Source organism: Colletotrichum jinshuiense, chromosome 13 (genome assembly GCF_051148585.1).
Source record: "Colletotrichum jinshuiense chromosome 13, complete sequence".
Taxonomy (NCBI): Eukaryota; Fungi; Ascomycota; class Sordariomycetes; order Glomerellales; family Glomerellaceae; genus Colletotrichum; species Colletotrichum jinshuiense.
In genome coordinates, this window is record NC_139306.1 from 40,177 (window position 1) to 54,798 (window position 14,622).

General features: G+C 49.2%; 4 protein-coding genes across 4 annotated transcripts; 3 read left to right on the forward strand and 1 right to left on the reverse strand.

Annotated features, from left to right (window-relative positions):
- Positions 1-2,109: 2,109 nt before the first annotated feature.
- Positions 2,110-4,851, forward strand: EsH8_XIII_000005 (uncharacterized protein; the record flags this gene model as incomplete). Its single annotated transcript, XM_083273717.1, has 3 exons — positions 2,110-2,202; positions 2,839-3,145; positions 4,403-4,851. The coding sequence occupies 3 exons, from the start codon at positions 2,110-2,112 to the stop codon at positions 4,849-4,851; spliced, it is 849 nt and encodes a 282-aa protein (XP_083120480.1).
- A 72-nt stretch (positions 4,852-4,923) lies between these two features.
- EsH8_XIII_000006 (uncharacterized protein) lies at positions 4,924-5,454 on the forward strand (the record flags this gene model as incomplete). Its single annotated transcript, XM_083273718.1, has 1 exon — positions 4,924-5,454. The coding sequence occupies one exon, from the start codon at positions 4,924-4,926 to the stop codon at positions 5,452-5,454; it is 531 nt and encodes a 176-aa protein (XP_083120481.1).
- Positions 5,455-8,644: 3,190 nt separating this feature from the next.
- EsH8_XIII_000007 (uncharacterized protein) lies at positions 8,645-9,734 on the reverse strand (the record flags this gene model as incomplete). Its single annotated transcript, XM_083273719.1, has 2 exons — positions 8,645-9,458; positions 9,553-9,734. 2 exons carry the CDS (start codon positions 9,732-9,734, stop codon positions 8,645-8,647), a joined length of 996 nt encoding a protein of 331 aa, XP_083120482.1.
- A 1,275-nt stretch (positions 9,735-11,009) lies between these two features.
- Positions 11,010-13,365, forward strand: EsH8_XIII_000008 (glycoside hydrolase family 71 protein; the record flags this gene model as incomplete). The annotated part of the gene is made up of 4 exons (XM_083273720.1): positions 11,010-11,090; positions 11,149-11,554; positions 11,612-12,003; positions 12,064-13,365. The coding sequence occupies 4 exons, from the start codon at positions 11,010-11,012 to the stop codon at positions 13,363-13,365; spliced, it is 2,181 nt and encodes a 726-aa protein (XP_083120483.1).
- Between the last annotated feature and the right edge of the window lie 1,257 nt (positions 13,366-14,622).

The following is a 14,622-nucleotide window of genomic DNA, read 5'->3' on the forward strand; positions in this document are numbered from 1 at the left end:
TCCAAACGATGATTATAGAGGAGTGGGTATACTAACAAAATGTAACACTTATATAAGCTGACTGCATACAGCCAAACAACTGCTCACCTCAAGATATTACTGAATGCCAGAATAGATGCGGTCAGCAACCGGTATGCTAGCATGTGGTAACATTTGTTACTTATATTAGGCTAATTATTTGATTGTAGTGCGGTGGTCCCTTTGAAGCACTACGTACCCAAGCGTATTACAAGTAAGTTTTAACAAGATTTTGATTTTCAATAATCAAGCTGATCTGGAGAGCAACACAGTAGTGCTACTGGTGGATGTGACTGCTATTGTAACCAGTAAAACAATGAAGAGACAGACATTATTTGTCATAGGCTTAGCTATAGATATCATAACTAGTATAGGCAGTATTCATGTGAGCGTTATGCCTATATCTTTAATCTGTAGTAAAGTGTTTAGTAGGCTAGCAAAGTAAATGTAGCATATTCTAACTCATTATACAAAAAGGAGTGTAAGATAGTGAGATATCTGATATGAGCCCCTACGTTAATTACTTTAGTTCTAAGTTTATACCACAAAATAACGCATAGATTTATTGCTCTGTGTTGAAAAGCGTTATCCTTCAACTTGCCCAGCCCTATCTCGCATACAGCCAGCGAAAGGTCGGCCGCCTGACAGGTCCATCTCTTGGTGTAGGGTTCGATGTATCAGGTTGACTGGTAGTTCAGTAGGGTCGGTGAGTTGGTCAGTTAACCTGTCGTTGTTGTTATCTGCCACCTGTAGCCTGTGAGTGCACCTGCTGCTCCCTGATAGGTTCGACCTGTCGTTTGTAGAATGTAGTCTGTGCGCCCAGTTCTTACTATTCAACCTGTCCTCTGTCAGCTAGCGTCCACGGGGTAGTCTGAAATGACGGAATAAAATAGTCAATTTCAGAGACAGCAAGAGAGACGGGAGTCTGGGAAAACGCACCCGTGGTATATTTCCTGGTAGAGTGGAGCAGAAAAACCACCTCGGCAGTCATGTTTCAATGAGATGGGTGTTGTGGGTGATGTGATAGGCACCAAGCGCGCGCAACAGTGAATTTCTCATCTTCGTGTTCCAGCTTGGAATTGTACTTTGGATATGAACACCGTGATGGTATTTGCTGCGATGTGTCGTGTCTATGCTACCATCCGTATGAGGCTTTGTAGGTCCTTTGTCTGCTGGGCGGGCGGTGTTGGCGGGCAGTAGGCGGTAGGCGGTGGTCTTCTTTTCTTGTTGAATGTTGTTCCGGCAAGCAGAAGAATCAGTGGACGACGACAACTAGACAAAATGAAGCAAATTATAATTGGGTTGAAAAAGAAAAGAGAGAGGGACAGGAAAGAGGAGGAAGAAATAAAGGAGAACTAACTTGATAGCTGCAAGTAGTAAGTACGCAGTCGGTTGCGCGCGGGGGAGGGGCACCCTTTCCCTCATACGCTTTTCCTTGGTTGATCGGGCTAGCCAGCTTGGCTTTAATGAATTTGCTAAGACAGTCAGTCGGCTTCATTCACTGACATTTGCAGCCTCTCCCTTCCTGCACTTCAACAGCAGTCGGTATCGTAGAACTGCCAAGAAAGCTACTACGCGAAATGATATGCAGCAGTTGGTAGCTCGGCACTAGTGGTGGTGACCATTTGTGCTGAAGAGAGTGACCTTCCTACCACTACAGTGTGTCTGTGCGCTGTAGGTCTGCCTCTTCAATTGTACTGATGACACCGGGTGTAGTGCGAGACCATTGTTGAGAGGCTGCTGCAAAACAAAAAGCATCTACCTCGTCGGATGAGAGGAGGTCGCAAGGCGGGATGCTTCGTATAGTGGACCTGGCTACTGTGAGGGACAGCTACCCTATTAAGAGCGAGCTACGCCCAACCTAACTCTATCTAGACTTCATTTCCTCCTACTGTGGTTTCCGAGTGGGGAGCAGATTACGCCTATCGGGAGGTTTGCATAAAAAACTTTGTAGCAGACACGTCTTTCGGTGACTGTATGAATATCTCCTGCTTCATTCAACTGTACGTACTGGTAGACAGCCAAGTAACTTTGGACAACACGTATGCACGCGGCAATGACAGACAGATCAGGGAGGCCCGCAGTCCAACCATGATCGTCTCGCGAGTGACAACCACGGAACAAGGCCCAGTAATCTTCGCCGAGCTGCCGATGCAGGGTGTCATTGTAGGAACCACCGAGGGGGTAAGTTAAGAGAGATCACATAGACCCGTCACTAGAGTTCATGGCCGGAGGCCGTTAAACAACATCTTGGGCAACGAGTCATCCGGCCGGCAGGATAACCTATATTCCGACACCAGGCTTCAAGGATGAGGCCTGTTCTGTAATCGCCCAGGAATTAACTTTAGTACCTGTCCCATATCGTAATGATTAAGTTCCTTAGTCGAGGGGAACTGGGTTTCAGGCTAAGGAAAGCCACCTAAGTATAAATGTCCGTCCGGGTTTTTTTCCTTCACCTTCTGCTATTCTTTTGTTAAGGACAGAATTAACTTGCATTCATCTTCCTATCTACCTCTCATCTACCGCTTTTACTCAACACAAGCCCACCACGCAACGATGCATGTTCCACACCTCCATCAAGCAGTCATCCTTGGTCTAGTGTTTTATGCAGTAACCTCTGTTGCTTTACCCGTACCCTGGCCAGTAGATGTTGTTAGTAAAGCAGTTGGCATCGCTAAGGTGAGATATGTTCTTAAGCTATTTTATCTATAATGCATGACTCTTAATTTCCTTACATGTTTCCAAAAGTTTCCAGCAACATGCCAACTATAAGCTGTCCATAGTACAGTTGCGACGTGTAATAAACTAACCGATTTACAGGTTGACGCGGAAGCCCAGCAAGGCCATGCCGCCAAGAGGCGCGGCATTGATGATAACATTGGTGATGTACTGAAGAGGGGTGGCTCAGCAGATCATAATATCAAGGGTAGCGGCTCTAACTCTGGTAAGGGTGGAAAAGTCAAATTCGATGTCAAAGGCAATGTTGAAGGCGGAGTCTTTGGTGGATTCAAGCAGGGAGACCTCAATGTTGGAGGCGGCGACAAGATCAACAAGAACAACGCCAACAAGGCCCTCGCCAAGCTCAGCAACGAGGGAAGCAACAAAAAAAACACCAAGAGTGGTACTAGTAAGAAGGGGAGTAAGAAACCCAGCTGAAATTGTCGTACAAATAGCAGAGGAATCAAGGTTGCAATCACGCGCCTCTCCGCCTTTCAAGTACTGAAATAAATATTGATTTCGCACTGCTCTTGCAAAATATGGAATAGTTGATTTTAGGCTTGAAGGCTGAACTTTGGAGCTTAGCAACGGTATTCTGGGTTCTCCTTCTGCCACTGCCCGCCTCCATTAGGCCCCTGCGTAGAGATACTGTCAAAATCTACAAACCACTTCTCTGCTGCCGCCGACTGGGAAGTTGACACACAAGAATCGAAGCGGTGACTTCTCCTAGACCATCGTATACGCTCGTCGCAGGAAGGTTAGGAGAGAAAGAATACGGAATAAGACTCCCTTAAGCTTGTGCACACGAAATCGACAAGAACCCGATCTGGGGCCACTTCATGATCTTGCAAGCTGGGCACGCCGCGCTGGGCATTGGCCCGGAAGGCCCGTATATTTTTAGCGCGTAAGTGTTGGCTGTAATGAAGATGTTGAAAGAGAGACGGCCATGACAGGTTGTGCGCCGAGTTGCGATGAGGCAGGTGACGTGGCTGAGCTAGTCAGCCACGATATCTTGAACTTCTCGTGACACTTGAATACCTGCCCGAGGTGGCGTACATGCCTTGGACATCAAGAATTGGTGGCTCAACTCGGCCCTCCAGCCAACAACACCGCCTAGGTTGCAGCCACGCGGCAAGGTTCCAGAAAGATGCCCTGAAAGGGGCAACACAGCCAAGACCGAAGCGGATTGTCGTGCGCCGCTAGACCAAAACCGGGAGTACTGGGGTGGAATTTGGCAATTTTGCTCCAACGAACAACCGAATTTTGTCTGGCAGTGCGATCTTTGACTGCTACACATAGGCATACCAGTAGAGTGGTACTGACGAGGATCATGTTGTATGCAACGTGAGTTTTTGTGTTGAATACCAGGGGCTCCACAAAGCTCAGGTTAGAGAAGAACCGTCCAATGACTCTCAGTTTTCCAAGAAGCATATGAAACAGCAAAGCTTCCCTGACATCGAACCAACCGAACCAAACCACATTAGAACATCATCTCACTTCCAATCACCAAGCGTGCGGTACTTTGCAATTCCAGACGGGGCCACCGGCCTGCGCGAGGTGCCACGGTCCCAACTTGACCTCAGAAGCGCCTCGGATATCATTGCAGAACTCAACACTTTCCGCCCTGTAACCTCTGAGAAGAACGTCTGGGCTTTCTGAGACAAAGGACTCGACGCCATGTACCCAAGTTACAGATGCACCGTCCTGAATTGGGTGCGCAAACTGGGTCCCAGCTGGACTGTTCGACTTGTCGATCTCATCGATGGCTCCCCAAACAACATCTACAACTTCATCTGCAAAGATTGGCTTCCAGATTGCCTTGTAAGCATGACCATGGACGGAGCCCACAAAGCCCAGCATGCGTCAGACCTTATCCGGCTCCCATTACTCTTCGAGCACGACGACGTATGGATGGACGTCTGCAACATGCTGCACACCCACCTCGATGACCTCTTCTGGAACGCTCTTTCCGATTCTGAATCGCGATATGAGATCGGTCTTTGGATCATTACTAGCCAGATCAGGAAGAAATGGGGCAGCTTTGGCAACTTCATGTGTGCCGCCAGAAAGGAATCCATCTTCATTAAGAACTGGTACAACGGCTTTAAGGAATAGTGGAAGGATCGTACGAACGAACGCGGCTTCCACAAGCACCCTTTGATTCGGGAGATTGGTATTTCCGACGGCATGGCTGACTGGATTTTTGAAGAGAAGGTCTTGGAGATGAGCGACTACGTGGCCCAGATGCTAATCGGCGACCGCACAAGAAACCTCCTCGATGATGAGACAGGTTGGAACGGACGCGACTTCTATGAGAAGAAGGCGTTCATGGTAGAAGGCATCAACAACGGCATTCTCGGGGCCATGAAGACAGACTACGATGGCGCGAAGCAGATCGATATCTTCACAACAAGGTTGGATGAACCGGACGAGGGAAAGAGGAAGGCTGCTGAGGAATTTGTGATCGATATGCTGGAGAACAGCCATATGTACAAGGTGTATCACAACTCGGCAGGTGGGCTGCCTGCACTAGGAGATCTCATCAAGAAGGAGGGTGTTCAGGATGCAGTTCACAGACCAGGAACCCTTGGGGAGCTTTACCGATATGGAACAGTGCATTGGCGGCTGACAAGAAAGGTTGAGCGGCTGACGCCGCGACCAAGCGAGGATGAATTGATTCAAGTTACCCCGACTATGCCTTCAGTGGCAGCAATTTAGCAAAATTTGACAGACTCATAGACGTGTAGACATCTTTAACCATAAACAAGTCTCAACTTCTTTCGTTCCCTGCTTCAGGTTGGTTCGGTGTCGGCTTGCCACCCTCTTATGCCCCACCTCTGAATGGCAAGGTTTGGCCCTTAGCTTGAGCCAGGGCACCTCTTTGGCACCGAGCCCATACATATCAGACACATTTGGCTATCTGGAGTCATCTGTCATTTCCCCCTGTAGAACAGTCAAGCCAATCTGAGGTTGTCTTCTTCCCATCGCTTCCTTGCCAAGTTATTATTTTTTTTAACTAGTTACTGGCGCTTGCGATTTACAATGCCGCTATTTGAATAAACCATTTCTGCGATGAGTCTTGTCAAAATATTCAGGATATGTTAAAATTACCGTTTTGCATGTCAACTTCATGACCATACTTCAAATCATAGAGGAAGTACTTACGAATTGGTAAAGACACAATCAAAATCTACGTTTATCTCAAGGCTTCTTTTAAGAACCTCAACCAGTAGACAACGTAGTAAAACACGCAGCTGGGGCTCGCCAGGTTTAACCTATCTGGAATGTCGAATTTACAGATACCTGGCTTTCTCAAGCGCTGCTGGAACCAGCTACGCATACAACAAACCTGCGGCAGTGTTTACTGACCTTGCGGAAGAGCAAATCCTACCGTTGAGTTTGGATTGCTTTGTCAATTCTCTCTATGTGAAAGGATGACACTGAGATTACTAACATTCACGAATACCTTGGCATTATGGAAGGGCGGACATGGCAGCATATTCTGCCTACATATTAACCTGTACCTTGAGCAACAACTCAGAACCTTTCATCCCGAGTATTTCTCTTGCCTAGGAGGCGCTAATAGAGTTGGCGGCGTTGTGTGACACGATAACAACATGGGGGAACTGCCGTAAGGACTTCCTTGCAACGAAAGCAGAGATGCGGCCGCTGGCTACAGCTTTCTTCATGAACAAAAGCCTTTCCGATATAATGTATATTGCCAGGGGTGCAAGACGCAAGTCTTGATCTAAAGAAGCAAGCAATTGAGGTCGAGAACTTGACCCAACACGCATATGACCTGGCTGAGCCAGCACACGATGCCAGGCCGGCACACAAGCAGCCAGCCAACTGACAAAACATACGATAAGTTTCTGATTTAGGAAGAGGGGAGCACTATTATCTAGGAACTAGAATCAAACTCGCTGTAAAGGACTGAGAAAGCGCCTGTTCTTAGAAAATCAACTTTGATGACAATCTTCGACAAAGCCGCACCATCAGTCTTCCTAACGAAATACATCTCTGAGTCATACACGCTACGAAGATACCTGATCTCCGTATGCTAAGCTACATTTCTTTCACGTTCTGGCGCCTATTAGACACCGTTTATGCCTTGATCGTTTTTGGGAATGATAATAAGACTGTTTGTGCGACAGAGAATTTACTTCCTGCTCCCTGTGTCTGAGGCAAAGACTGGATTAAAGAAACTTCTATTGACTATATGATTTTCTAGCAGTTAAGTCCCTGACCTGTTCTTATGGCTAGAAAGAGCATCCTAGACTGCACTTCTCCTTCCATGCAGCAGGTGAAATCATCTTTAACACGCCGATATATTAGGGCTGATGTATCTATTTAACTTTGCTCTCATTTGGAATTTTTCTTGTAGTTTATATGGAGAGAGATAACCTGCGTAAATGAGTCAAGGCCGGAGACTTTGTGAAATTCACGATTGAGAAATCTTACTAATGCAAGAAGACTGATCTTAACGATAGAAACAAGAGCACCCTCTGAATGCTCACAACCTCTGCTTTTATGTTACAGGTGCGCTCATAAGGTTAGTTCTAGCATTCTACTAAAAGAAGTTCGGTGATATCTCTGTCTTCATGTTAACGATAACTAGGCAATTGCCGCTTGACACACAACATCCTCTGTCGCCACTCGGGCCTTGTTCTTCTTTTTCCAAGCCTGTCCTGCCAGCCTCATATCAAAGTGCCCCTACATCATTCTTATCATTGAGACGTGCTTATCAGTGTTGAGTTGTTCCGATGCCGTTCCTACGTTGCCATGCGTTGGCTCAGGCATGGCAACGGAAGCCATATCCAGCACAGCTAGCCCTCATCAAGTAGAATGCGAAGGTGCGGCGAACGAGACAAAAAGACTGTGATCTTCCAAGCAATCAATATAGCGGGCCCCTCCTCCCCCGCTGCTAGATAAAATCGTGGGCTGACTTCATGTTGCGTCTTCCAGCCTACGAGAACAAGGCGAACTTGATCAAAAACCCGACGCCGCCGCACCGAGCGAGACAAGGATCTCCAACTGCTCTCCTCCCGTTTCTTCGTCAATAAAGCGGTCGAGCAGTGCAATCTGGTCCAAAAGATCGAGCGCCTACAAGTATTGTGAGAGTGCGCCCGCCTGGACCGAGTTCAAAGAAGGCGAGGAGCCTCTCGAGAAAGATCAAGAAATCAGATCCGCTAAAGAAGATGAATCAATGGAAAGAGAATGTTCTGGCTAAAACTATGTTAAAAGACCGGCAGTGAGAGCATTGTTAAAGGCTGGGTCCTTATGGAGTAGTGAGGTCAACGATGGCTTCCTTTGGAGTCGGTTGTGACTATTATTCGAATCTGTCTTCTCCCCTATGGTCCCCAATGCTCCCCAACTATCCCTGTCTCTCCCTTATACCCCTAATAGGCGCAGCAATGTTTCTACATTTTGACAGTTTGAGAAACAACCAGCTCCACCGACAGATGCAGCATAAATACTACTGAGTCTAGAGCTAGACTTAAGGCCAAACATAAAAGCGCCGGAATAGGGCACGTTAATATAAAGGCGCTAGGAACAAGAGTTCAGCAAACAACATTCAACACAAAGCTCCCTTAGTTAGGAGATAGTGAAAAACAGTAAAAATGACGGGGAGATGAAGCAATCTACTTACTAGTTGGTTCGGTGGAGGATCCTAGCCGCTTCACACAATAGCTAAATCCTCGCTGTAGCTTGCAGTTTTGCATCTCGACAAGGCTCGGGTTCCAGGCTAAAAAGTGAGGCACTTGAACACTGAGAGTAAGTATTTACTTGTTGCGTTTTGAAGAACATTAGGTACTATCGTAAGGGTTATACAATGTTGAATGTATAGGGCATAGCCTCAAAACAATACAAAGCAGACCGAAAATGAAAGTGAAAGTGATGTATAGGGTTACTTACGACTAATGCCGTGCTTGGTCGCCGTGTACCTGCAACCGTTGATACCATAGTCATCTAAATCTTCTAGATCTCTGTCGACGCTCTTGTAGAGAAGCTCAAAAGGCAGGAAGTTTTGATACTCTAGGCAGTCTTCGGCCGTGTTGGGGGCATGCGGGTTGAGTTGGCCATCTCTCTTCTGCTGCGGGGCCTTCTTCTTAAAAGAACTCCTCTGATGCCTCCTCGTCTCCTGCTTGTTCTCCATAGCTTTGATACTGGCTTCAGTGCCCAACTCCAGGAGAGGGTATATCAGTGGCGTCTCTATAGCGGATGATGTCTCGCTGGCTGCGTCTGTGGTCGTGGCCGAGGTAACGAGTCCCTCTCCAGCAACCGTGCTAGTCCCTCCATAAGAGGTCGTGGTGGCGGTGGAATAAATATCAGCAGAGCAGCTTCTAGTCAGCGATGCAAACTCATCGGCGCGCTCTATGTTGTAGCCGATAGGCGAGCTCAGCTGGACAGACATGGGACCTAGCCAGCAGTCGTTGCAGAAATGTGCCTCGGAACCACCCGTCTCGTTCCGCCAGCGGGCCACCACGTCGTCGCAAAATTCACCCGAAAACCTGTCCTTGTAGCAAGAGACGTCGTAGAAGTACCGGTAACGATCGACTATGTACGTTGCCGGGTACCTAAGGTGGTTGTACTGGATTATATCGGCTGCGGCATCACAAGAATTCGAGATCTTTGTGCGCAGGTCGGTAAGTGATTTTCTGCATGCGTCCTCGCAAACGGCCACTAGGCCATCATGGTCGAGAAGGCCAACACTAGACGCTCTATGCATAAAGGGCTTAGTCAGGCACTGAGGAAGAATATCTGGGGCATTTATCGAGACGGATGGTTGAGGAAGACATGGGTCTGAAAACATACTCCCAAACAACGTGCTTGGCAAGTCGATCAGAACACTCGATCGTAGTGTTAAGGGCCTCAAGACAAGGTCCGCTGAGGCCTAACGTGTCGTACGCCGTCTTTCTGATGGGAAACTGCTGTGCAAATGCGGACGGGGCGAAGAGGAGCCAAGCCGCAGCGAAGAAGAGACCATTGCTAAACATGATTGTAAATAAATGGAAGTGTTGTGTAAACGAATGAATGCTGAATCATGAACTTTTTCAACAGAAATGCAGGCAGACCATGGACTTGAACAAGCCGCAATTGCAGTCTAACTCGAGGGGAGTCACGGTGGGGAGAGCTGTGCCTCCCCCTTTTATCATCTTATTCTGAAAGATTGCTACCTGAACTATGCATATATGCACCATGCTAAGCGTCGTTTCCCCCTGTAACTGTGCCTCGTTTCTTTGATTCTCTCAATACGGCCTGCCTAATTGATACATGACGCTGCGAGGTCGTGGGCCCAGCCACAGTCTCGGGCATGCCTTGAAAGAGGCATACCATTGGCAGGTCCTACAGGAACTATAAAAAAAAAGAATTGCTTAACCATTCCCTGTCTGGGCGCCGTGCGGCTCTGTGGGCGTTTGGCATGTTCTAGACACTTAAAATTTTCCACCCCCGCATTAACCAGGAATTTGAAGATGTGCATGAATTTAAGCATCTAATTAACCATAGTACTAGTAATCTTTTAGTGTTGAGACTCATACCCCTGTCCTTGGTTGCGTTAATCGGCTGCTCTAGACCCTGGCGATCTCCACCCGTCTGCGAGCCGAGACTTAGCTAGAAACCAACTAAGCCAAGAGGACCTTTGAATAGTTAGGTAGACCCTTCGTTAAGAGTCCCAACCCCGGTAATATTGAATACTGGCCCAATTATGTACTGTAGTTAGCGACAAGCCTTGTGGGACGGTCCAGATCACCAGATTCACCGGTACGTCAAACCGCTTAATCCCTGCCAAGTAATGTCGAGTTTGAGTCAAGCATAAGGACGATAGTGATACCAAACTTCGTAAATCGTACGTTCACGGGGTAGGAATCCCAATCAAGCCATGTGAACGTTGGTGTTGTTGGTACAGAGTCACATTTAAGACCGCCAAGACGCCAAGTGGATATTGCAATATCAAAAACTGCAGATACCACTGGAGACAAAGCGCATCGGGCGGTGCCGACGACCCGTGTCATCGCAAAGAAGTGATGAGCTCAAATGTACCCTAGAAATGGAGACGGCCAAAACTTTAAGGGAAAAGCCCGATTTTGGAGAAGGGTGGGCACGGCGATATGGTAAGTTGGTGAAAATGTATTTACCATCTTGATGGATATAAGAGGAGTAAAGATTTGTTAGATGTCCTCTTCCCCTTCATATCAGCTTCTTGTTTATTTTAACCCATAATCACTACGTCTCTTGCAGTAGTATTAACTCGCAGCCCAATTTGGAGCGGTATGAAGGCCCTTTTAGTGGTCATAGTGTTCCTGACATGGATCCTCCAGGTCAGGGCCAAAGCGGTTTTCGCACACTTTATGGTACGTCTGAGGGATCATTGGTAGATGACAAGTTGGAGAAGTTCTAACTTCAAGACAGGTTGGTAATACAGCCGAGTATACAGAGTCGGACTGGGCAGATGACATCAACAAAGCAAAAGAGGCGCATATTGACGCCTTTGCACTCAACATGGCACAGGGCGAAGAAATGAACGAGAGGTCAGTCGCGGCTGTCTTCGCCAAAACCGAACAACTAGGCTTTCAGCTATTCTTCAGCTTCGACTACGCAGGGAACGGCCCTTGGGCCAAAGATGTCGTCATCAAGATGCTGCAGAAGTACATCAACAGCCCAGCGCACTTCCGGCACGGTGGTAAGCCCTTCGTGTCGACCTTTGAGGGTCCTGCGCAGGCCGAGGACTGGGTCGAGATCAAAGCCATAACAGGCTGCTTCTTCGTGCCCGACTGGAGCTCGCTGGGAGCTATGCGGGCAATGGAGCAGGCCGGCGGTGTGGCCGATAGGCTTTTCAGCTAGGCAGCCTAGGCTTGGGGGGATCACAACGTAGACACCTACACCGACGCTTCATACCAGCAATTCTTAGGTGGCAAACCGTACATGATGGCCGTCTCGCCCTGGTTCTACACCAACATGCCGGGCTTCGGTAAGAACTGGCTTTGGCGCGTAGACCACACGTGGTACGACCGGTGGGTGCAGGTAAACTGGTGGCAGCCCGAGTGGGTACAGATCATCTCATGGAACGACTACGGCGAGTCCCATCACATCGGCTCCGTCCGAAACCACACATTAGTTGCCTTCGACGTAGGCAAATCACCATACAACTACGCCCTCGACCATCCCCACGACGGTTGGAGGACTCTATTGCCCTTTACCATCGACCTGTACAAGAATAACGTGGCCACCATTATGCAGGAGGGCGTCGAGTTCTGGTATCGCAGAGTATACCGGAAGGACTGTAATGACGGAGGCACAACTGGCAACACAGCTTTGCAGGTCTAGTTGGAGTTCGAGCCCTCGGCCTTGGTTTTGGTCGAAGTCTTCTTCTCGGCCCTTCTCACAGAGAATGCCGAGGTGCACGTCGTCATCGGAGGGGCCGCGTATAGGGGCGACTGGAGGAACAAGCCTGAGGGCGGCGCAGGTATTTACCATGGAAGCGTGCTGTTTTCAGGTCGAGAGGATGACGTCGAGATTAGGCTAGTCCGCGGAGGCAAGACCATTATGAGCATTACCGGCCCGGACATCGGCAGGAAGTGCGGCGAGGGCGGCTACCACAACTACAACCCCCATACTGGTGGCAAGCTGATGGCGGCCCCGCGTAGTGTGACGGTGCCATCGCTCTCAGGTCAGATATGCATCTCAGGATGGGGCGCGAACGATTTCGGCCGGCTCTGTGAGTTCACCTGCAGCTACGCGTACTGTCCTAAGGGCGCCTGCGTCTGCACCGGATTGGGCACCAAGTTCGACTATCCAAACGGAACCGGGCCTCCAGGCTTTCCCCTCGAAGGAAGGGGCTCAAGCTACGGCGGCCTGTGCTCCTCAGCCTGCTCCTATGGATTCTGCCCGGAGGAGGCCTGCGGCACCACGCAATATCCTTTGGTTGAGCCCGCGGTGTCGCCCTTTCAGCCCCCGGCATGCACATCTGGCACCGGCAACGGCGCCCTGGCTGCGCTCTGCAGCTTCACCTGCAGGCATGGCTACTGTCCCATTGCCGCCTGCGTGTGTCATACCACTGGCGATATCGACTGGCTCGATCCTACCGTTGATCTTGTTGACGGCACCATTAGGGACGATGGTCACGGCTTGTGTACCTTTGCCTGCTCACGTGGCTATTGTCCCTTCGAGAAATGCGTGATCAGCGTTAGTGGGGATCAGGGCAATGAGCAAGACAGTGGCCGCGACATCGAGCTGGTGAATCTCAACTCTACCTGCTTCCGCCACAATGAGTGTGTTGACATCGAACAAGACACTGACAAGTTTGGATTCTCTGAAACATGTGGCCTAAGCTATAAGCTTGTCGGCTGGGACAAGAGCATTTGCAGTGGCCTTGGGGGCACCTGGGGTCTGCCTATCTGTTGCAAGCTGGATAAGGCCCCGGAAAAGTGTATGTGGAGAGGAAACGGCGGCGACTGTAATGGACAATGTCATGAGGGTGAAGTCACGCTGTATAAGTCTGGCAACGGCGGCTCGCCTGTTGAGTCCGGTGCCAACAACAACCAGTGTAGCCGCGGGTACAAGTACTTCTGTTGCAGTATGGATTCTTATGACGAGCTAACGGACCAATGCTACTGGAGTGGCTGGTAAGTTTTCCTGACGCTCCTTATCTATCCGCCGTTACTGACAGTACAAAAAGCGAACAGAGTTGTAAAGATGATGAGCATGACATCGCAACATCCGTCGACACGCCCGATCAAACCTGTAACCTATTCAAGTATATGTCCCACTACTGCTGCAAAACAGCTGAACCACCACTCAAAAGATGTCACTGGGTCGGGCAAGGTGACTGTGCGGACAACACATGCTCAGCTGCCGAGGTAACATTGCGTACGAATTCACAGGGAGACAGCCTTGTAAATTGCCTCTGGGGCAGGAAGAAGGCGCTCTGCTGCACGCCCAACGCCGACGTCTTCGCAACCCCCATATGCGACAAGAAATTGTGTGAATACGATGACTCAGGTTACAGTTGTGGACCCGACCCATACGCTGACGACTACTCGGACGAAGACCAGTGCGAGCCGGTACTCTGCGACGGGAGTTTGGCCAGCTCACAGCTCGACAGGCGTGGAGTAAGAAAGCCATTTGAAGTCACTTGGCGGGAAATCGTCAACGGCTTAGTTCGTCAATACACCCTACGATTGCCGATGAGAGGACATCCATCATCCAGTAAACTTCATTATCCGACCAAGAGCACCCCAGCCAGCAGAAACTGTTTCATGCCGGAGCAGAATAATTGCCGCTCCACTGAGATCCAGGTCCTAGATAAGGATAGGATAGGTTTAATTTCGGCGTTTCATACAGAGCACAATCCTGACGGGCAATATCTCCGCGATCTTGTGAGGACTATGGCCACTGGGATACTACCAAACGGCTTGCCAACAACAAAAGGCGCTATGGACGGTCTCTCTCTACATACCAACTGGCTCGCACCCGTTCTGCCGCGTAACATGCCCCGGGCGGGCTCCAGTCATACAATCCTAACACCCCACGGCTATTTCGCTGATCGCCTTGGGTCGCACGGTAACCGACAGCCGCTGCTGCTCTGCCATGGTGATCTGAATTTAATGAAAGGTCGTATATTCAACCTGCGCATGCCCGACACCGCGACCGCTATCGCAGGCAATGACGACCAGTCCGACGCTGAAGGCGGAACCAACGCCGTTGGGAATCGACCACTTCCTATGTCTAACGACCGTTTTAGTACTCTACTAGATCGGACTACACGAGGCGATGTGGCTGCGCAGAATGAAATGTTTCAAGGCATCCGGCTGGCTATTGCTGTCTTCCGTTATATTAATCACCCAGACGTACAAGCTACGGTTCAACGTAACCGCAGGGAACTCC